This window comes from Lissotriton helveticus, chromosome 7, assembly GCF_964261635.1.
Source record: "Lissotriton helveticus chromosome 7, aLisHel1.1, whole genome shotgun sequence".
NCBI classification, from domain to species: domain Eukaryota; kingdom Metazoa; phylum Chordata; class Amphibia; order Caudata; family Salamandridae; genus Lissotriton; species Lissotriton helveticus.
This window is the reverse complement of record NC_136068.1, coordinates 30,355,739-30,380,102: the sequence shown is the minus strand read 5'-3', so window position 1 is coordinate 30,380,102 and position 24,364 is coordinate 30,355,739. Positions and strand designations below refer to the sequence as shown.

At 48.5% G+C, this 24,364-nt stretch overlaps 1 protein-coding gene across 1 annotated transcript in view; it reads right to left on the bottom strand.

Annotated features, from left to right (window-relative positions):
• Positions 1–24,364, bottom strand: part of LOC144768903 (cell adhesion molecule CEACAM1-like) — a 235,468-nt gene that overhangs the window by 193,856 nt on the left and 17,248 nt on the right. The window contains exon 2 of the mRNA XM_078652916.1: positions 21,030–21,314. Within this exon, the coding sequence (XP_078509042.1) occupies positions 21,030–21,314 (285 nt within the window). The remainder of the gene's footprint in view (positions 1–21,029; positions 21,315–24,364) is intronic.

Genomic DNA, 24,364 nt, shown 5'->3' with positions numbered 1-24,364 from the left:
CTGGACTGCGCATCATGTGTCAGGGCCGTAATAAATAACAGCCCGACCAGACGAGAAGTTAGTTTTTGTACTACACTCACTTCGGTGTGCATGTACTTTATTACCGCGCCTGCTTGCTCAACACGACATGCATTATATTTTTCTGATCTCTACGTTTGAAGCGGGTCAGCAGTGCTTGCCTAAACGTCAGCAGCAGAGCACAGCGAGGGGCCATTCACTCTTTCCTGTCTGACCTCATGTGGTTCACACCTCAATGCCCCTTTCTGAACAAATCCCTCCGAGAGATCATATCTCCAAACAATAAGCTCCAGAGGCAAACTAAAGCAAATGGGAGCTATATCAGAGTCAGGACACCCTCCAGGGGGACATTGCACGCTACAAATGTGCACAACATAACATAACGTAACATAACACAACCTACGCAGCATAATATAACATACTGAACAGAGCATAACATAACATGACATAACAAGACATCACATAACAACACATATGGGGGTCGATTCCGATCCGGTAAAAAGCGCTCCGAATTGCCGTTCGGAGCGTTTTTCCCATACGAATCGTACTCTGCAACGTCCCCGTACGTACGACGAAGTACGATTCGTACCAGGAGCTGGACTCCATACGAATCGTACAGGGACCGTATGAATCAAATACCCGTGCGAATCTCCCTCGGAACCCGCTGTACGCGACATCTGTATGGTTCGTGGCTGCTTTTTCCGAACCGGCAAGTACGATTCGTGTTGGGTACGCACCGTACGACCATTTTTCTACGGGAGCTGAAAACAGCCGTAAAAGCAGAGTTCGCCCTGAAACAGGTACGGAAAGCCCCCCCCCCCGGGTACCACTGCGATCATGGGGGATACGCACCGTACGGTGTGTATGTGAATGTGTGCTTTTCCGTACGAATCGCCCTTACCTGACGTGGACCGTACGAATCGCGTCCTGATACCCCGGTCCCGATCGTACTCGTTGAGTCGTATGGTGTGTGTACGAGTCGTACGGAGACGGCTCCAGATGCGAATCGTACGGACGAGAATTTTACCGGATCGGAATCGGCCCCATAGTAAGGATCTTGCTCCCCCTAGACCCAGGTCATACCTGCACCAGAAAGGAAGGGACAACATTTTATTTCTTGTCCATCCTCAAACAGCATGTAAAGTGGTCAAACCAGACCAGGAGTGAACATTTTCATTCATCCTCAGTGGAAGGACATACACACCATTGGCTAGAGCTTGGAGGCAAGTGATAAGGCTGAATTCCGTATCCTAAATTTATTTGGAACTCTCTGGACGATGGTCTTTATTGCCTGCTAAAAAGTGTGAAGGGGAGAATACATTTTATCAATAACGCAATTTCCCTTCCATCTGTAGCCACTAACCACAAACACCAAATTTAGCTTTTGTAGATTTATTACAAAGCCAGGAACAACAAAACATAGACACACCTCAAGACCAGAGTATAAAAATACTTGAAAACTAATACAGAGCCCAATTTACGAATATAGTTCATGCGACAAAATAGGCATACAATGATACATTCCAAAATAAGAACACAGCTGAGTATAGATGCTGCATCCAAATCCTTTTTCATTTGTATTTCCGAATTTAAAGAATAAACTGTCCCTACTCTGCTTCTAAAGTGGCATCCCTGTTCTCTCTTTCTAGTAAGTTCCCCAAAGGTGTCAGCACGTGTTGACTTCCAAAGAAGTACACTTACGCTAAATGGGTCAAGTAGCATAAAGCTGCTGAGCTCGTTCTAAGATGCTGTCCTTCCTCAGTCAAAAGCAGAAGTCCTACAGATCTGTCCCTGTACCTAATACAACAAGCATTGGCATAGCCAATAGGTCTTGCCTTTGGGACCTTATAAGGGTTTAGCCATGCAACAGTTGGTGTTGTTGCACCAAGGATATTGTGCTGCATAACTAAATACTTATAAGGTCCCAAAAGCGAGACCTATTGGCTATGCCAATGCTTGGATGCAAGGCGGAGGGGAGAAGGGTGCAAGGCGGAGGGGAAAAGGGTGCAAGGCGGAGGGGAGAAGGGTGCAAAGCAGAGGGTGAGAAGGGTGCAAGGCAGAGGGGAGAAGGGTGTAAGGCAGAGAAGGGTGCATGGTGGTGGTGGAGAAGGGTACAAGGCAGAGGGTGAGAAGGGTGCAAGGCAGAGGGGAGAAGGGTGTAAGGCAGAGAAGGGTGCATGGTGGTGGTGGAGAAGGGTACAAGGCAGAGGGTGAGAAGGGTGCAAGGCAGAGGGGGAGAAGGGTGCAAGGCAGAGGGGGAGATGGGTTCAAGGTGGAGTTGGGTGCAAGGCGAAAGGGGAGAAGGGTGCAAGGCGGAAGGGGAGAAGGGAGCAAGGCGGAAGGGGAGAAGGGTGCAATGCAGAGGAGGAGAAGGGTGCAAGGCTGAGAATGGTGCAAGGCAGGGGGAGATGGGTTCAAGGTGGAGAAGGGTGCAAGGTGGAAGGGGAGAAGGGTGCAAGGCAGAGGGGGAGAAGGGTGCAAGGTGGAGAAGGGTGCAAGATGGAAGGGTGCAAGGCAGGGGGGGAGAAGAGTGCAAGGTGGAGGGGGAGAAGGGTGCAAGGCAGACGTGGAGAAGGGTGCAAGGCAGAGGGGTAGGAGGGGGATACAAAAGTACATGATCTCTATAACAGAAGGTACAACCACTAGCAACATGACGTTTATATGAGGTGGGACGGCTGTCACGATCTTTAACATTTTTCGAATAACATCAGTTAAGTCTTTATGTAGTCAACACTAAAGGATGTAAAGAAACTGAACTCTTCCAATGCAGTATTTCCCAACGAAGACCATATGAAATCCTACTTGCACCAACGTTATTGTTGCTGTATTTAATTAAGGTACATGAAACGGATGGAAACAAAACAGGCAACACTTCACTGACTGATTCTTTCAGTCCTTACTGTACGCAGTTTTCCAGCACGTTATGTTTTATATCACGACACAATAAAGAATAGTTACGTCGTGAAGATGGTATTGAGAAGGAAAATAGGTTTACGGATTTGTTAGAACATTAATAAAACATAACTGCGTGCCACAGTTTCATGCGGTGATTCGTGATAAGCTGTCTGTAACATTCATAACTAGTTCAATTTTTTCCAAAGAAGGTTGCTCTTGCTTATTAACCGCATGCGCGCGGCGGCTTTTCCCGCTGTATGCGGCGTTTTTAAAAACGCGCGTTACATGACGAGCTGAGCTCGTCATGAGCGTACGAGAGGCGGAACTCATGACGAGCTCAGCTCGTCATCAGCGTCGAAGGGGTTAATAGTGCCCAACACAATGCACCCCTACCCCAACTGGCTTAATCACTGAGAAAGCTGAGATACTGCTGGTAGCTATGTAGTGATGCCGGATTATTTGTTTTTTTTAAATATTTAAATAGCACATCTACATTTCTGCAAAGGTTTTAAAGTTTAACTATGGACTTGGGCATTCTTTTCTTTCAGCAAAGGGCAGCCCCAATTATGTGAGGTCGATCAAAAGCAGAGGAATAGAGTTAGTGCAAATATCTTACATTTATAACTGCAGGATCCTTCCTGTAGCTGCCACCTACTTTCAAAGTGCACGTAAGCACGCCTATTTAACAGCTCTAGGGATTACGAGTTTCTGCCATGCGTTTATACACCAGACCTTTACAGAAGAAACAAGAGTAGCAAATGAGCCACGCCCATCAAGCAGGAGAGTGGTATGGGTGTGGAATGCAGCTAGTGGTGCATTTTGTATCACTCTGTTGCAAATATATTAGTAAAGCATGATGTGGTAGCACACAGCGCATTTTCCACTGAAATGACCACTAAATGTGCACATACCGTTTTAGTGATAAACCTATGTATCCCTCAAATGTATGTGGAAACCGGGATTCGGCATATATGTATCATTTGTGCACATTTAGGTCCAAATAAAATCTTTGGGCTGCATTTATGAGGCCGTGCGTCACTTTTACGCTGCGTTACTTTTTGTGACGCACCAGTGGCGTAAAAATGCGCCCTGTTGCGCCATATTTACAAAGTGACGCATCTAGTTAGATGCGTCACTTTGTAAACCCCTGTGCCACATTATACCTGTGCCATGTATAATGTATGCAAGGGGGGTGTATTGACGCAAGAAATGGTCGTAGAAGTGACGCAGTGAAATCTATGAGATTTCACTGCGTCACTTCTAGGACACCATTGCGTCAAAATCTTGCGCCTGCCTCACAGCAGGCATAAGACTGACGCAGGCCCTTTCACATGGGGCTTGCCCCATGTGAAAGGACACATTGCTGGAGTTGCGTCACTTTTGACACACACTCCAGCAATGCGTCACTTTTACGCTTACATATACGTCAGAAATACTGACGTATCTGTAACTCCTTGCGCAATGATGCGACATACTGTAAATATGGTACATCATTGGTGTCGCAAGGAGGGCGCAATGAAAAGTGACGGATCATTGTTTTCACGCAGCGATGCGTCACTTTTCATAAATGAGGCCCTTTGTTTCCATCACTCCCTATACCCCAGCATAACTGTCATATAGTTCAGTTAACCCCTTCGGTGCTGATGACGGCCCCCGTCCATCATGCACCGCAGTGGGAGTGTGCTGATGACGGCTGGGGGCTGTCATGAACCCGCCCACTACAGAAAACGCCGCACAGACGCAGAATCACGGCCCCGCCCAAGGGGTTAACAAAAAAACTCTCACTTTGCAGGCCAAGAAAGTTAACTCCAACTTCCATGATAAAAGAATAAACATCAATTTGTCAAAATACGTAGCCTGCCATTTGACCTTTACAGCAAAAGTTGCACGTTTTAAAAAAACAGCCATCTTTATTGCTTATTCACCTTCTGAACTCCAGCGTGATTATTTAAGGAGGGGTGCTGCAGCCCCCCGCACCCTTACTTCCTGCAGCTAAGGCCTGCGGTCTTTGGGGATAGTTGGTGCATGTCTGAGTGTCAACATTTGGTTCTACCAGTTCTGCCACTTTCAAGAAGAAATCTGTAGACATCTGTATTCGGCTCAAGGTGTTGCAATCTGGTGCAAGTTGTGCAGAGCCAGGAGGCATCGACTTGTCTAGAGTCGTCAGTAATGGTCGACCTTGGAGGTCTGGGCATTCCAAGTCCGTCAGCACTGACCTCCGGTCCCACGTGTTCCCCAGACAGAAGGCACTTGGCATCTACCTCCCTGGTAGCCATGTCAGCCGTTTTAGGACTCTCTGTTCTTCGGGTACCAGGATGTGTGCGCCGGCGGCAGGTCTAGTTGCTGGAGCGCAGCTGCACAGGGGTGTGAGCATGCTGCAGTTACAGGTTTGAGTCCCGGAGGTCGGGCCTACCTCTTCACCATCGTAGACTGATGACGTGAGTGAGGTGGGCTGGATAATAAGAAGATAGGCGTTCGAAGCGAGTTCACTGTGTGTGCATATATATAAATAGTGTTAATAATACGGGCTTTCTGCATATTATTTGGCTTACTGGGAGAGGGAGGGGTTAAACATACCGCAGCCATAGCATGCAATCAAGTGCATGACTTCTTCTGAATCTGAAACCATGGAACCGACAGACCGGGGAAAGAGATCAGCATTAGCTGTGCGGCAGAAGACAGACAGCTGCAAAAACAACAGTTGATGGACAGAATGCAGAACAATGTCATACATTCACCCCAGTACAGAGATCTGGGACTAAATCCTTCGTTTTTTTGCTCACCATGCCATTCCAGTTTGGACCCAGCCATATGCAAATCATTCTTGACCCTGTGCCCCATGGGAACAGTCCAGCCCGAACTGCCAAACCAGGTCCACCCTGGACTGGAAACAAGCATCCTAGGACTAGTTTCGGGCTTTCAGCCCTCATCAGCCAGGATAGCTTGAGTCCAGTGGCATGGAGAGCACGGGACTCACATCTGAGCATACCCGTCCCATTCGGGGTGACAAATACAAAAACAACAGTTGATGGACAGAATGCAGAACAATGTCATACATTCACCTAAGTACAGAGATCTGGGCCTAAATCCATCGTTTTTTTTTTTTTTAAAAACCTTTATTCGAGCAAGCAAGAAGGTACAAAGATGGGCCTACAACCACACGGGCCAGCCGCTAAAAAGGAGTAGACACATATCATTTATGCCCGCAGAGGTAACAGTCAATCTACAATGCTATACTCCACATTATATACAGAGCAAAAAACAGGTTTTATGTATATAAAAGAACAAACATACAAAAAGGCGAGAGTGTATCACTGAAGGTCAGCCCAAGGGACGCAAGGGGGGGACAGCAAAGGAAGTGCAGTAGCAAAATTCTAAGCACTAAGGAGTTCGGAGGGGGGGGGGGAAGGGGCGCAGAGATCAGGAAGAGGAAGGGGGGAGAGCCGGAAGCTCCAGCTCAGTCCCTATATGAAGATTCCGAGAACGCTAGCCTAAGGAGACAGGGTAACCTCAAAATCCATCGTTTTTTTGCTCACCATGCCACTCCAGTTTGAACCCAGCCATATGCAAATCAGTCTTGACCCTTTGCCCCATGGTAACAGTCCCGCCCGAACTGCCAAGCCAGGTCCTCCCTGGACTGGAAACAAGCATCCTAGGACCGGTTTCGGGCTTTCAGCCCTCATCAGCCAGGATAGCTTGATTCCAGTGGCATGGAGAGCACAGGACTCACGTCTGAGCATACCCGTCCAATCGGGCTGACAAATGCAAAAACAACAGTTGATGGACAGAATGCAGAACAATGTCATACATTCACCCCAGTATAGAGATCTCGGCCTAAATCCATTGTTTTTTTGCTCACCATGCCATTCCAGTTTGAACACAGCCATACGCAAATCAGTCTTGACCCTGTGCCCCATGGGAACAGTCCAACCGGAACAGCCAAGCCAGGTCCTCCCTGGACTGGAAACAAGCATCCTAGGATCGGTTTTGGGCTTTCAGCCCTCATCAGCCAGGATAGCTTGATTCCAGTGGCATGGAGAGCACAGGACTCACGTCTGAGCATACCCAATTTGATCTCAGATCCCGTCTGTTGCCAAATCATGTATATTGTGATGTATCTCACTGATGTTACTTATATACTTCTTTATATCCTTGCTGTTGTCCGGTATAAGTACAGCACTGTTGTACCCTCAATAATTTACAGACTCCGCCTTTCTCTGCCAATAAGACATCTAACGCAAGATGGTTCTGAACCACCATGGCCCTTATAGAGACCATCTCCCCATGAACAAGCAATAAAGCTTGAGCTGTATTCGCTGACAACTTGTCCACTAATGTTGACAACCTTCTAATCTTTACATCATTCAAAACCACTCCCAAACTTGGTATCATTGTGCCAACAATTTCTCCTGCACTAGTACCACGTTTCTCTCTACGTGATCCCTTCCATTGGCCACAAATCTTCCATGTGAAATATTTTAGGAAATACCACAGCCAAATAACATGTTCCATACCAATTTGGAGGTATTCGGACATATGCATTCCTTCTACATACAAAATACACTTTAGGCACTATGGTCAATTTATTAAATAGCGCCTTCTTTATTGATTCCTCAATTAAGAAAATATGCTCACATTCACTCTCTCCTACAAAAATCTTGGCAAAATATGTCTGTGGTTGTCTAATACATAATTTCCCTTTCTGCTGCATATCCCTTCACCTTATAATCTAGCTCTTCTTGGGTCCATGGAATCACTTCATGTTTGGGGTCAGGCCTAAATAATGTCTGTCTGTGTCTATCCTCTATTAGGTCCACACATTTCTTTTCATTTTCCAATAACATGCATGTCAAATTATGTCTATGGGCATATGCTGTATCTAAAGTCATTGTAGGTACAAAATACTTTGACATCCTGTCTTCCTTTTTTATAATAATCATACTCATTCAAATATTTTAATACAGGGACTTCAGGGAGCACTACATCTGGTCTCCACAAATGCTACAGCGCGGGGATGCCTCCGGGTCACCAGGCGCTCTATAAATCGCTAAATAAATAAATAAAAAATAATTAGAGAAATAGTACTCTAAATGGTGCTTACCATAAAACATACTCAGAAGCACGCTACACCTGATGCCATAAGTCAGGGGTAAGTGAGTATATCTAATACCCTCCTCTACTGTTGCTGGCAGTTGCATACACACATAGCAATCCTTCGCTTACATCGTGTCCACATACTCGTACAACAACCTTGTATATGCATTTAACTTAAAATCCCCTTTGGAGGGAAACATCCTTTACAACGCAACTGTTACAACGCACTACCATTACGACGCAACCATTACAACGCAGGTCATTACAACGACTTGCGCTGGGGGGCGCTCTAGGATAGGGAATCGTTTTAATTTACTATCCAACACCTTCCCTACTATCCACGGGGACTGGAGTTGGAATAGTAAATTAAACTATTCACTATCCAGCGCCCCCCAACGCAAGTCGTTGTAACGACTTGCGTTGTAAAACTTGCGTCGTAAAGGCATGCGTTGCAATAGCATGCGTTGTAACGTCATACATCCCCTTTGGAAAGATCTACATGTAACAAACGACTAGTTTCTCTTATTATATCTTCATCCGATTCTGATGCACCCTCTCTTATGCTTGGTGTAGGAGGTATAGATGTCCCTCTTACCCCTTCTTCCAATTCATTAGACTCAACTATGGATGTGATAATCACTACTGTAATAAATACAATTACTCCTACTATGAGTGTGCCTATCATGCATTTCTGCCTACAACTCAAATTTCCAGACTCCATATTGAATCAGTTTTCCAACTTGGTGCAGAAATGAAATAACAAGGTCTCTTTTCTTCCTCTTTGAATTTATACACAGAGTTCATAATGGATTTCTTTTTGATGCTTAGATTCTTCTATATTCAGTTTGATAATGATAATCTAAAGTTTATGAATAGCCTATTCCTATTCCTCTTTCTTCTTCTATTTATAAGTCCCTAATTGTATTCTTCTTCCACTCTGGCCTAGGTTATTTTCTTTTTAGAGCAATGTTCATATACATTCTCTGTCTTTATTCAGTTCAGTTTTCATCATAGAATATATCAGTGCCCAAAACATCAACAACAAGTTCCAGGGTTTCCATACGAAGCACTGCCAATTCTTGAGCAGTGGGCTGAAAACCAGTTGTTGGTAGTGTAAGTCGATTAGAATTAGGAGACTCAATCCACTTAGCACAGGGAACTTGTCCTCCTGTATCTCTGTTGTCCAGCCGGCCTGTGTGAACCTTCTCCGCTGTGTCTGGAGAGGGCAGAATGTCCTGTGAACCCAGGTCCCTGGAGCTTCTGCAGATAAATTACTACTGATGTGGTCCCGGGTTGGCGTTTAGGGAGCGTCCCACAAAATGAGGAAGGTGCAGGATTTTTTTGTAAAGTGGGGATTTAGGGCCAGATGTAGGTAATTCATAATTACCGACTCTTAAATACCGAATTTTACCGATTCGGTATTTAAGAGTCGGTAAATATGAAGGGGGGAGATGTAGGTATTACAGATTCTGTAAATACCGAATCTTTAAGATTCGGTATTTACCAAATCTGTAAATACCGAATCGGTATTGCCCATTGATTCCTATGGGCCTTGAAGCCCATAGGAATCAATGGGCAATACCGATTCTGTAATTACAGAATCGGTAAATACCGAATTTGGCAAGGGTGCAGGGGGTGTCACTTTGACACCCTCTGGCACCCCAAAAATAGGCATGTGCGCCATGTGGCACACAGACATGCCCTAAGGGCATGTCTGTCTGTCACATGGCTAGGTGTGCATGCACACATGTGCATTCACACCTGAATTCGGTATTTTAACACCCAATTGGATTGTGTGTTAAAATGCCGAATTTGTAGGGCCTTTGGGACTCAGAAGAGTCCCACCTACATCTGGGAATTACCATATCGGTAAAAATACCGATTCGGTATTTTACAGAATCTGTAAATTTACCGAATCGGTAAATTTACCGATTCTGTAAAATAATGCCCTTACATACCAATTCTTGAATACCGCTCGGTAACGTCCAAAAATACCGATTTTCGGCCGTTACCGACCAACCTACATCTGGCCCTATGTGGTTTGTAATCTATCGATAACCAGAAAAAGGTACTACATTTCATCTTGGCTCATAAATTGTTCCTTTCTTCAAATATTAACTTTACAATAAAATCAAGAAATATTTGATGACAGGGCCAACACTTCATGCAATAGACACATCATAGTAAATGTTTTGAGTCAAACATTCATCCATCATTGTAGGAGAGTAGGGTCTGCTATCCTATGGTCACCCCAAATTTTTGCTGTTTGCTTCACTGGTTTTCGACTACTGAGGCTGTGGGCCTGCTGATCAGACCCCCAGCCTGCTGTTCTCTCACTAAATTACTGACACATGTGCTATAGGCACATACCAATTGGAAATGGACTCCTTGTCAGCCCCTGTATAATGCACTATAGGTGCCCAGGGCATAGGGGCCACCAAGGCCTACCAGGGGCTGCAGCATATCTTTTGCCACCCCTGGCTGGTTCTTAAATTGACACAACTGGCTGATCACTCAGCTGGGGTAAGGTGGTGTACACACCCCTTGCTTAGATATAGTATACCTATGTCTAAACCTATATCTGGACACATGTAAACCTGTGAGCCACTCCTATGGAAAGGCCTCATCAATCCTGGAGGCTGAGTGCGTGGTTTTATGTGAGATGGAGCTCTAGCATGAGCTGAGCCTGTCTGCAGCTGTCGGGAACAACTCCCTAAGCTGTTTCAGGATAATGCCATACCATATACTCTTAAGTGCCTTATAATCCTCGCGGTTAAATAGCAACTTTGGTTTGGCTTTATCAAAACATGTCGTGTAAGGTGTCATACGATTTGGAATACCATCCCCTCGCCAGTTCTGGCGACGGGGATGGCATTCCACCCCTCTAGAGGGGTAAGACATGTTACTTTGCTTAAACGCGGTTAATTTCTCCAAAGACCTTAAGATCCACAAAATGGATGCCTCTGCCACAGACAAATGTCTGGACCCCTGCAGTTGACCGAAACTCAACCAAATGGGTCCTGGACAAAGGGTTTCCTGTCACAGGAGGGTGTCACCGCCCTCCAGACAGGAGATAGTGTATTGTAGCAGGGAGGTTTGAAAGAAACCAGACACTGCTTGGGGCGCACAAGGCTGCCCCTTGCATAATCCGGCCAAACCGGTTCTGGGGCACTCCAGCCCTCGTGCCAGGGCGGCCTGGATCAAAGGAAGGGGGTGTATCCACCCACTTCCTGGGTCCCACCCATAGGAGGGGACCTAGCAGGTAATCACGCCCCCCAGATTCGAATAAGAGTGGGAGCAGTGCCAATGCACATCAGATTTTCTGGAAGAAACATTTGAAACAAAATTCTGGACCCTTCGCCCTCCATCTCAACGTGGAAGCCCGAAGAATCTCCCTTGTGGTCAAGGAGTGACCACCCTGCAGCAGCAGGCACCATCCAGCCCTCGACGTCTACTTAGTTGCAGTTCCCGCCGGAACTCGAGCAACTGAGATCGACGAGATCAAGCTTTCCTGCCTTCTAACAGCTCGATCCACAGTCCCTGCAAAGCTGAGACCCGTGGAGGCGACCGGAAGCGTGGGGCACGCCATCTTGAATTGACCACGAGACGCTGACCGTGCAGCCCACGAGTGATCCTCGAAGCTGTGCACCGGGGTTTGAGAAGCCCCCAGCCTGAGCTGCTCCTGAGCCGAAGTTCAGCCCTCCACACTCGACGAGTGCTGCGTGGGGCCCTTTGGCTCGATTTGGCTCAACGCGTTGGCCCGGTCACTTGCCAGCTGGCTAGTGGTCCCTGTGCCGACGAACTAACTAAGAAGACTCGTGAATTTGGTTGCTCCAGATCCACACCAGCTCCCCTGAAAAGGAGCCCCGACTCTGACCTTCCTGGTCCGAGTGAGAAGCAATCTTCCGATCCCGCGTGGATTGCTCTTGCCAAGGCTTGTTTGCTCCAAACTTGAAGCCGACTGCACCGACGGTGAGAGCCTGCGTGGGACAGATCGTGACCTGCTCCTGGACGTCGCAGATGCCCCAGAGCCCACGTGACAGCGGAGAGAAGCTCCTCGACGACCACCTGATTGCGCCCGACATTGCCTGGTTCCGTCCTGGTTCCACCCTGGTCACTGCTGAGTGACCCAGACTCTGTCCCCTCTGCTTTCAGGTACTCTACAACTTGAGTCCACCCTTGGACTCCACCGGACACTTCATCTTTAACCCGCCTGCAGCCCTTTCAGCTTCAAGCACCAAGAGCCTGCGAGTCAGAACCCGACGCCACTTCGACCCTGTGCACCCACTTCCTGTGGGTGAGGTAACTTTGCTCCGCCGGTGTTCCCACACTGGTGCACACCTCTAGGGTCTGTGTGTTAAGTTTTGTTCCTCTAGGTTCAGCGGAAGTGTCCTTTAACTTTAACTTTACAACTTTTACGCACCATTGGTTAACATTGGTGCGTGCGTGCGCTTTCCGCACATCTCCCGAATCCCGAGGGCCATTCCCGACTTCAGCATTGCTTGTCCTGACTGCTCCCAGCGATTCCCTAGGCCCTAGGCCTAACCACTGCTCGAGTGGCATCTCTTATACCACTTGTTTAGTGTATGGTTTGAGTGGCCCCCTGCCCTCATCCATAATTGTGCAACTTTGTATGTTTAAACAGTGCTTTTGATTTAACGCTTGTGCCCCTTTATTCATAAAGAATACTGGGGATTGTTTTTAGTAATAAACACATATATTTTTATAATATATACTTGTGTGGTGTCCTTTCATTTGGTATTACAGGATTGTATGTGGTAAAACAGCTCGCTTAACACGACCTCTTAAGTTAAGCCTTTAGGCTGCTTAGTCCATGCTACCCCTAGGATAGCTTGTCTAATAAGGTTGACTTACAACCAGACACCATAAGGGATTGTTTGGTCAGGTAGTAGGTGGTTCCAGAATTGGAAACATCCCCTACCAGGCCAACTTCTCACATTGGTGAGCAGCGGTGCGGATTTGAGCTTGCTGTTGTTTTACCATTGCAATCTTTATATCAAATTGAAAGATCACATCAAGTACCTCTAGGTACATATAAATCAAAAGCTTAGCATATTAAGTTCTACTGAACTTAGTAGTTGTAGATTAAAGGGATTAGCACACCCTGACTACAACTCACTAGCAAGGTACAGTAGGAAAACACTTAGTGTAGGTAAGTGCACCACTTACACCTCACTAGTAACCATGTCTGACACAGGAAAAGCCTCAGGGTCTAATCCTGTGACAGTTGACCTTACCCAGACAACTTTTGGATATGACAAGTTAACCCGTAGAGACTTGATTGCCTTGTGCAAAGCAAGAGGGTTAAAAAGGGGCAGAAGCCCCACCTGCCAAATCCTGGTAGAAATCCTAGAACAGGATGACTTAGAGAAGGCAAAGGAAGCTTCCCTAGAAACAGGAAATGGAGGGAACCCCCCTGTAACTGATCTCCCCCAGGAGGAGGATGATGATGATGACTTAGATGAGGACTCAGATGTTGAGGACTTAGAAGTCCAGGATCAGGGTAGCCAGGTTCCTGTTGCCAGGCTTAGCCAGGCCAACTTGGACCTACTGGGGAATGGAGAGGGCCAGCACCTCCCCAGAACCCAACATGTTATTCTCCCAGGCAACAGAAGAGTGAGATCTCCCTCAGGGGACTCTCATATTTCTAGTGCCTCCAGAGAATCAGAGAGAGGCATGACTGCTTCTCAGAAAGCTGAGCATAGGGCTAGAATGAGGGCTGTCAAACTCCAGATAGAGAGAGAGGAGGTAGCCCTGAGTCAAGCTAGACTTACCTTAGCTCAAGCTAAACTTGCCTTGGCAAGAGAGCAGAAATTAAGTGGCTTAGATGCCACTGGTGGCAGCAATTTTCCAAGAGAAAAAGACAGGGGCTATGACAATAGAAACCTGACAAAAATTGTGCCCCCCTTTAAAGAAGGGGATGACATCCACAAATGGATGACTGCTCTTGAGAGAGCCTGCATGGTACAGCAGGTTCCTGAGGATCAGTGGGCTGCAATTTTGTGGTACTCCTTTTCTGAGAAAGGGAGGGACAGGCTCCTCACAGTTAGACCTGAGGATGCCAAAAACTACTCTGTTTTGAAGAGTGCTCTTATTGAAGGGTATGGCCTAACCACTGAGCAATACAGGTTGTTGTTCAGAGACACCCAAAAAGCACAGACTCAAGACTGGACTGATTTCGTTGAGTGTGCCACTAAGGCTTTGGAGGGTTGGTTGCAGGGAAGTAAAGTTTCAGACTATACAGGATTGTACAATCTTATGATGAGAGAACAGATCCTTAATAACTGTACAAACCAGCTGTTGCATCAATACCTTATTGACTCTGATCTGACCTCTCCCCAAGAATTGGGAAAGAAGGCAGACAAATGGGTCAGAACAAGGATTAAGCAGAAACCCCAGAACCAAGGTGGTGACCAGAAGAAAACAGACCAGAAGGGTGGTAATCAGAATCAGAAAGATAAAGAAAAAGACCAGAAGTCTTCAGGCCCCCAAACTAATAGTAAGGAGGGTGGTTCCCAAAATGGTAACAAGAAGAAGAAGAACAAAGGTCCAAAGACACCTTGGTGTAATACCTGCAAATCAGTTTCACACTGGGGCAGTGAGTGCACCAAGGCAAATCCAGTTCCCACCACTACAGCTCCTAAAGCAACTGCAACCCCAAGTACAGTAAGCAGTGGTGGAACACAGTCCAAGGGTGTAGCTGGGTTGACCCTGGGTATTGAAGTAGGATCTGGCCTAGTCAGAATCCCTACACAGGCAGTTCTCCTGTATGATGTGGACATTGAGTTGCCCACTGCAGTAAGCCCCACTAACCTGGGCAAATACAGGCAGACTCCCTTAATTAATGAGAAACTGGCTCAAGCTTACAGGGACACGTGTGCCAGTGTCACAATGGTGACACCTGACTTTGTGGACCCTGGACAGATTGTACTAGGAGAGAGCTACCTAGTAACCAATGCAAGCAACTCCACTACTTCCCATAGTGTGGCAGTTGTGAACTTCTCCTGGGGAGGAGTTGATGGCCTAAAGAAAGTTGTGGTGAGTGCAGACCTACCAGTAGACTGTCTGTTAGGCAATGACCTTGAAAGCTCAGCATGGTCAGAAGTGGAGTACAGGACTCATGCAGAAATGCTAGGGATTTCAGAGCATGTCCTTGCCATGACAAGGGCTCAGGCTAAGAAGTGCCTTCCTGAACCAGTGGTGGATCTTGAAACAATAGACCAGCCACAACCCAAGAGAAGGAGCAAGAGAGGAAAGGCCCAGCCTTCCACCTTGCCCCAGGTTGAGGATCAAGTTTCAGAGGAAACTGATTCTGCAGTCCAAGAGGAGACTGTCTCTGAGGAGCTTGAACCTGACCAGGTTGAGTTTCTGGGGACAGGGGGACCCTCAAGGGCAGACCTGAGGCAGGCTCAATTAGATTGCCCTTCCCTTGAACCCCTCAGACAGCAGGCTGCTGCTGAGGCTGCTGGGGATGCCCAAGGTACCCATACTGTGTATTGGGATGATGGACTCCTTTACTCAGAGGCTAGAGCCCCCAAGCCTGGCATGACCAGGAGGTTGGTTATACCTCTGCAGTTTAGGGGATTCCTCCTTACCTTGGCCCATGATATTCCCCTTGCAGGACACTTAGGCCAGAACAAGACGTGGGACAGGCTTGTTTCACACTTTCACTGGCCTCACATGTCAGAGGATGTCAAGGAGTTTTGTCGCTCCTGTGTCACTTGCCAAGCCAGTGGTAAGTCAGGTGGCACAACAAAGGCCCCCCTAATACCACTACCTGTGGTGGGGGTCCCCTTTGAGAGAGTTGGAATTGATATTGTGGGTCCAATGGACCCCCAAACAGCATCTGGGAACAGATTCATACTGGTGGTAGTGGATCATGCCACCAGGTATCCAGAGGCTATTCCCCTAAGGACCACCACAGCACCTGTGGTGGCAAAGGCCCTCATTGCAGTTTTCTCAAGAGTGGGCTTTCCTAAGGAGGTACTATCAGATAGAGGCACGAATTTTATGTCTAGCTATCTGAAAGCAATGTGGAAGGAATGTGGAGTAAACTATAAGTTTACCACCCCATATCATCCACAGTGCAATGGGCTTGTGGAGAGATTTAACAAGACCCTTAAAGGCATGATAAAAGGATTACCAGAGAAGCTCAGGCGGAAATGGGACATTCTTTTACCCTGCCTGCTCTTTGCTTACAGAGAGGTCCCACAGAAGGGGGTTGGCTACAGCCCTTTTGAACTTTTGTTTGGCCACCCTGTGAGGGGTCCATTGTGTTTGGTGAAGGAAGGATGGGAGTTACCTCTCAAAAAGCCCAAACTAGACATAGTGGACTATGTACTTGGTCTCCGCTCCAGGATGGCTGAGTACATGGAAAGAGCATCCAAAAACCTGGAGGCCAGCCAAGAATTACAGAAAGCTTGGCATGACCAAAAGGCTGTGCTGGTAGAGTTCCAACCAGGACAGAAGGTGTGGGTACTGGAGCCAGTGGCTCCAGCAGCACTCCAAGACAAATGGAGTGGACCCTATCCTATTATTGAGAAGAAAGGGGAAGTCACCTACTTGGTAGACTTTGGAACACCCAGGAGCCCTCACAGGGTAATCCATGTGAATCGCTTGAAAGCATTTGTGGACAGGGAGGACATGAGCTTGCTCATGGCCACAGATGGGGAACAGGAGGAAGAGAGTGACCCTCTCCCAGACCTGCTTTCTCAGAACCCTGATGATGGTTCAGTTGGTGGAGTAGCCTTGGAAGGCAGCCTCACTGACCAGCAACAGGTGGACTGCAGACAAGTTTTGCAGGCCCACAGGCATTTGTTTTCACTCACACCCAGCCAGACTGACTGGTGTACCCATGTAGTGGACACTGGTGACAGTCTGCCTGTCAAGAATAAGATCTACAGGCAACCTGATCATGCCAGGGATTGCATCAAGGCTGAGGTGCAAAAGATGTTGGAGCTTGGAGTGATTGAGCCATCAGAGAGCCCATGGGCCAGCCCAGTAGTCCTGGTGCCAAAACCTCATACCCAAGATGGAAAGAGAGAAATGAGGTTTTGCGTGGATTACAGGGGTCTCAATGCTGTCACTAAGACAGATGCTCACCCCATTCCAAGAGCAGATGAGCTCATTGACAGATTGGCTTCTGCCAAGTTTCTGAGCACATTCGATCTGACAGCTGGCTACTGGCAAATCAGACTAGCTGAGGAGTCAAAGGCCAAGACAGCATTCTCTACCCCTAGTGGACATTATCAGTTTGTGGTAATGCCCTTTGGTTTGAAGAATGCACCTGCCACTTTCCAAAGGTTGGTGAACCAAGTCCTTACTGGGTTGGATGACTTTTGTGCAGCTTATCTGGATGATATTGCTGTCTTTAGCTCCACCTGGGAGGATCACCTGATCCACCTGAAGAGAGTTTTGGAGGCCCTGCAGAAGGCAGGCCTAACTATCAAGGCCACTAAGTGCCAGATAGGGCAGAGTAAGGTTGTATACCTGGGCCACCAAGTAGGTGGAGGCCAGGTTCAGCCACTGGAGAGCAAAATCCAGGCCATACAGGACTGGGCTCCTCCAGTTACCCAGACACAAGTCAGAGCCTTCTTGGGCCTGACTGGGTATTACAGGAAGTTTGTGAAGAACTATGGGTATATAGTGACACCATTAAATGACTTGACATCCAAGAAGATGCCAAAAAAGGTTCAGTGGACAGTTAGCTGTCAGAAGGCATTTGAAGACCTGAAGAAGGCCATGTGCTCTGCACCTATCCTAAAGAGTCCTGACTACTCCAAACAGTTCATTGTACAGACAGATGCTTCTGAGTTGGGGGTGGGAGCTGTGCTCTCACAACTTAATCAAGATGGTCAAGACCAGCCTATTGCTTTCATTAGCAGGAGGCTGACCCCAAGAGAAAAACGTTGGTCAGCCATTGAGAGGGAGGCCTTTGCTGTGGTTTGGGCATTAAAGAAGTTGAGGTCCTACTTGTTTGGAACTCACTTCCTGGTGCAAACAGACCATAAGCCCCTCTTGTGGCTTAATCAGATGAAGGGTGAAAATCCCAAACTGCTCAGGTGGTCCATTTCCCTACAGGGGATGGACTTTACAGTGGAGCACCGCCCAGGGACTGACCATGGTAATGCAGATGGTCTCTCCCGGTACTTCCACTTAGAACATGAAGACTTATCTGGTCAAGGTTAGTTTAATGTCCCTGCGTTTGGGGGGGGGGGTTGTGTAGGAGAGTAGGGTCTGCTATCCTATGGTCACCCCAAATTTTTGCTTTTTGCTTCACTGGTTTTCGACTACTGAGGCTGTGGGCCTGCTGATCAGACCCCCAGCCTGCTGTTCTCTCACTAAATTACTGACACATGTGCTATAGGCACATACCAATTGGAAATGGACTCCTTGTCAGCCCCTGTATAATGCACTATAGGTGCCCAGGGCATAGGGGCCACCAAGGCCTACCAGGGGCTGCAGCATATCTTTTGCCACCCCTGGCTGGTTCTTAAATTGACACAACTGGCTGATCACTCAGCTGGGGTAAGGTGGTGTACACACCCCTTGCTTAGATATAGTATACCTATGTCTAAACCTATATCTGGACACATGTAAACCTGTGAGCCACTCCTATGGAAAGGCCTCATCAATCCTGGAGGCTGAGTGCGTGGTTTTATGTGAGATGGAGCTCTAGCATGAGCTGAGCCTGTCTGCAGCTGTCGGGAACAACTCCCTAAGCTGTTTCAGGATAATGCCATACCATATACTCTTAAGTGCCTTATAATCCTCGCGGTTAAATAGCAACTTTGGTTTGGCTTTATCAAAACATGTCGTGTAAGGTGTCATACGATTTGGAATACCATCCCCTCGCCAGTTCTGGCGACGGGGATGGCATTCCACCCCTCTAGAGGGGTAAGACATGTTACTTTGCTTAAACGCGGTTAATTTCTCCAAAGACCTTAAGATCCACAAAATGGATGCCCCTGCCACAGACAAATGTCTGGACCCCTGCAGTTGACCAAAACTCAACCAAATGGGTCCTGGACAAAGGGTTTCCTGTCACAGGAGGGTGTCACCGCCCTCCAGACAGGAGATAGTGTATTGTAGCAGGGAGGTTTGAAAGAAACCAGACACTGCTTGGGGCGCACAAGGCTGCCCCTTGCATAATCCGGCCAAACCGGTTCTGGGGCACTCCAGCCCTCGTGCCAGGGCGGCCTGGATCAAAGGAAGGGGGTGTATCCACCCACTTCCTGGGTCCCACCCATAGGAGGGGACCTAGCAGGTAATCACGCCCCCCAGATTCGAATAAGAGTGGGAGCAGTGCCAATGCACATCAGATTTTCTGGAAGAAACATTTGAAACGAAATTCTGGACCCTTCGCCCTCCATCTCAACGTGGAAGCCCGAAGAATCTCCCTTGTGGTCAAGGAGTGACCACCCTGCAGCAGCAGGCACCATCCAGCCCTCGACGTCTACTTAGTTGCAGTTCCCGCCGGAACTCGAGCGACTGAGATCGACGAGATCAAGCTTGCCTGCCTTCTAACAGCCCGATCCACAGTCCCTGCAAAGCTGAGACCCCTGGAGGCGACCGGAAGCGTGGGGCACGCCATCTTGAATTGACCACGAGACGCTGACCGTGCAGCCCACGAGTGATCCTCGAAGCTGTGCACCGGGGTTTGAGAAGCCCCCACCCTGAGCTGCTCCTGAGCCGAAGTTCAGCCCTCCACACTCGACGAGTGCTGCGTGGGGCCCTTTGGCTCTATTTGGCTCAACGCGTTGGCCCGGTCACTTGCCAGCTGGCTAGTGGTCCCTGTGCCGACGAACTAACTAAGAAGACTCGTGAATTTGGTTGCTCCAGATCCACACCAGCTCCCCTGAAAAGGAGCCCCGACTCTGACCTTCCTGGTCCGAGTGAGAAGCAATCTTCCGATCCCGCGTGGATTGCTCTTGCCAAGGCTTGTTTGCTCCAAACTTGAAGCCGACTGCACCGACGGTGAGAGCCTGCGTGGGACAGATCGTGACCTGCTCCTGGACGTCGCAGATGCCCCAGAGCCCACGTGACAGCGGAGAGAAGCTCCTCGACGACCACCTGATTGCGCCCGACATTGCCTGGTTCCGTCCTGGTTCCACCCTGGTCACTGCTGAGTGACCCAGACTCTGTCCCCTCTGCTTTCAGGTACTCTACAACTTGAGTCCACCCTTGGACTCCACCGGACACTTCATCTTTAACCCGCCTGCAGCCCTTTCAGCTTCAAGCACCAAGAGCCTGCGAGTCAGAACCCGACGCCACTTCGACCCTGTGCACCCACTTCCTGTGGGTGAGGTAACTTTGCTCCGCCGGTGTTCCCACACTGGTGCACACCTCTAGGTCTGTGTGTTAAGTTTTGTTCCTCTAGGTTCAGCGGAAGTGTCCTTTAACTTTAACTTTACAACTTTTACGCACCATTGGTTAACATTGGTGCGTGCGTGCGCTTTCCGCACATCTCCCGAATCCCGAGGGCCATTCCCGACTTCAGCATTGCTTGTCCTGACTGCTCCCAGCGATTCCCTAGGCCCTAGGCCTAACCACTGCTCGAGTGGCATCTCTTATACCACTTGTTTAGTATATGGTTTGAGTGGCCCCCTGCCCTCATCCATAATTGTGCAACTTTGTATGTTTAAACAGTGCTTTTGATTTAACGCTTGTGCCCCTTTATTCATAAAGAATACTGGGGATTGTTTTTAGTAATAAACACATATATTTTTATAATATATACTTGTGTGGTGTCCTTTCATTTGGTATTACAGGATTGTATGTGGTAAAACAGCTCGCTTAACACGACCTCTTAAGTTAAGCCTTTAGGCTGCTTAGTCCATGCTACCCCTAGGATAGCTTGTCTAATAAGGTTGACTTACAACCAGACACCATAAGGGATTGTTTGGTCAGGTAGTAGGTGGTTCCAGAATTGGAAACATCCCCTACCAGGCCAACTTCTCACAATCATCCATCGCTTCATCCACTCTCCAGGCAGTACTCACAGGAGATCGTAAGCAGCAATGGCTGGCTGCTCTGGGTAAAAGCAGGATTGGACGCTGAGCAGACAAAGGGTCCAGCGTCTCGTCTGGTCACCGGGCTGATTACCAGGGATGACCCGTCCGGCGACAGCTGGTACCGTGGGTCCTGAGGCAGGGCGCCTCCATTGAACGTCCAGGAGAAGATGGGATCCATTCCCAGAGCCGAGCAGGTCAGATTCACTGATCCTTCATTTTCCCAAAGGTGACCTGAAGTCACATTACTAGAGATGAACACATTGGAGATGCGATCTGCCAATCAAAAGACAGGAAAATAAACAGATTAGTGGTTTGTACTTATTAAACAGCAGATAGGCATTAGCGTGCAGAGGAAAACTCAAAGGCAGAGAAAGTGGTCATGGCCACAATATACAGACAGGAGGTGCTCACATAAGTGAGATAATGTAAGATTTCATGATATATGCATGTATATGGTGCATGTTCGGCCATTAACATCTCCTCACTCTGCCACATCGGTCTGATTCTGTGAAAGTGCAAACACTCCAGTGCTTATTTACAAGCCCCTTGCACCGCTGGTACGGCACTTTTTGTGACACACCGGCAACGCAACCTGCTGCCCTATATTTACAGGAACACATAAAACTACCCTGTGTGGCTTTTTGTGTTCTTGTAAATATGGCCCCTTTGCCCGCAACACTTTGTGTGAAAAGGGTGTGCCTTGGGTATTGCTGGGGGGGTTCCCACGCAACATCCATGGCTTCTGCCGCATTTCAAGATTTACGAGAAATCGTAAACCTAGAAATGCGTCAAAATGCTAAGACTCCCCAGGAGAGGTGTAGGGAGTTGCAACGAGGAGAAATGTTTTCATTTCTCCTCGTTTTCTTCCTCTTTTTATGCGTGCTGCATTCTGCAGCACACATAGAACAAGGAAATCACCTCTTGTTATTGTTTATGTGCAGGAAGGTGTCCCTTCCTGCACAAAAAGCAATCCTCCCCATAACGCAGGCACACGTGGTGCAAGGGTGCCTGCATTGGCGCATGGCAGCTAATTGTGCGCCAGTACAGGGGAAAGCAAAGGGATCCGTCACATTGTTGTAGATATGACGCATCCCTTTGGTTCAGGAGGGAGGGGGTGGGGTGGAGGGGGGCGAGTGGGTGAAGTTGGGCTTGGCGTGGGAGGAGTAATGGAGCAGGACGTTGGATGGGGGGTCTGTGACGGGGGGCCCGGGTCCAAGTTAGAGTTCGGTTGTGGGAGGACTGGAGAGGGAGAGGGGGTTTGGGGCGAGTTACTGTTGAGAGGTATGACGGGAGAGGGAGGCACGTAATTGGCTTTAGGAAACTTTTGGGCAAGGGCAGGGTGGGGGGAGGGGCTGCGGGGCGAGTTACTATTAGGGGGGATAGACAGGGAGGGAGGATCTGATTCGTGTTTCGAGTTCGGATGGGTGGGGGATAGGGAGGGAAGGGGGTTGCGGTCTATTTGGAGGAGGTGGGTGTCTTCACTAAGGGGGACAGTGTGAGCAGTAGGAGTGAGAGATCGTGCAGGGGGTTGTGACTCGTGGACGGAGGGGGGACTGGGATCTCTGTGGGAAGGAGACTGAGAACCTGTGGGGGTGTGGGAGATGTGGGAAGGGGGTAAGGAAGTCGGAGGGGTAGGGGGGTGGGGGAGTTCTGGGAGTTTGGGAGAAGGGGGAGGAGGTTTGGGGATGTAGGAGAGAGGGGGGTGGGGCTGGGTGGGACGGATGGCTGGTGACGTGATTAAGAGCGAGGGGAGGGGATTGTTGGGGTGAATGGAGCATGCTCTGCGGGTTAGAAGTTTGGCGAGGGTCAAAGGGGGTGGCGGGGTGCGGCTGTAAAGGGTAGTGAGCCGTGGCCGTCTTAAGAGTGTGGAAGAGGGAGTCGAAGAATTCTAGGTTGTCGTCTTTCGCCTGGATTAGAATGGTGCCATTCATGAAGATGGTGATGGAGATGTCTCCGGTCAGGGACTGTTGGTTCAGGGGGGAGATAGTTAGTTTCCGGTTGTATTCTGATAAGGTGGTTTTGGAGACCGGGAGGAGTGAATTAAAGGTGGTGACCGAAACGTCTGGTCGGGTGGTATGGAAAATGAAGTCCATTTTTCTCAGCCCTCTCGTTGAGCAATGGTAGGTGTCCACGATTAGGGTTTCGGGGTGTTGTCTGATTAAATTCTGTTTGAAGCGTTTTTTGGCTTTGAAGGAGAGGCTGTGTGGGAATGTAATTTGTGTAGGTATTCCGTCCAAGAGGAGATAAGAGGTTGGGTGACGGGCCGGGGTGCATGTCTAGACGCAGGGACGGAGGCATTGTGATAGAACTAAGGGGGGTGTGGCCACTAGGTGACTGAGAGCGGTGTTAGCAATGGGGGAGGATTTTGTTGTAGAATCGGAAGAGAGGGAGTTCAGCCTGGGACCCACATTACACCTTCCTTGGGGAGGCTCGCTGAGATTGGTACAAAGAAGTTAGTTTAAACAAGATTTTGTGCTGTCCGGTGTGGCGGCCGTGTTGAAGCCCAGCAGCCCTGACAGGGGTGGAGAGAGCTGGAGCTTACGTGAGCGGAAGAGTCCAGTGCTTCTGTAGATTATCGTATGTCTCCTCTGGACGTGGCGTCGGGCTAGCACAGCGAGGACCCAGGTGGGGTAGTTAGGTTGGGAAAATTCCTTACTTGCCCAGTACAAGAGTATGCGATGTCTGAGGAGGAGGCCCTGAAGGGGTCAGGCATCTCTAGGCAGGGGCGGGAGAGCCGGAGCTGGTGTGGGGGCGCAGGGGATGGTGTCCCTGAAGATCTGTGTTTGTCTCCTTAGGTCGTGGCGTCATGCTAGCGCAATGTGGTCCCAAATGGAGTAATTGGAGAAAGGAAACTCCTTATTTGCCTTTGCCGGTTTGTAGATACCCAAAGGTGGGTGATCTACAGCATAATTAAATTGATAGACGCTGTTATTTAGTGGTCTCCAATGTCCCATTGCTAGGAGAAATTAGATTGCTAATTTAATTTATTCGTTAAGTTAATAGGGTAGTAGACGCTGTTAATTAGGGGCCTCCTCTGCCCCTTTGAAAGAAGAAAATGATTTGTTGCGGTTAGAGGATAGGTAAACTTGAATCAAGTCCGGTTTCCCTGTCCATTTGGTGTCCCGAGTGGCAGCCATATTAGGGCCAGGCGGCCCTCAGCGTGAGCAAAAAGGATGGTGCTTGCGTGGAGGACTGGGTGAGGCGTCCTTGTGGATCGCTGCTTTGTACCCCTGGCTGCGATGACGGGCTGGTGTTGCGAGGGCCTTTTCTTGCAGTTGGGCTCACTCGTTTCTGTTAAAGTCTTTGCTCTTTGTAAGGCGGAC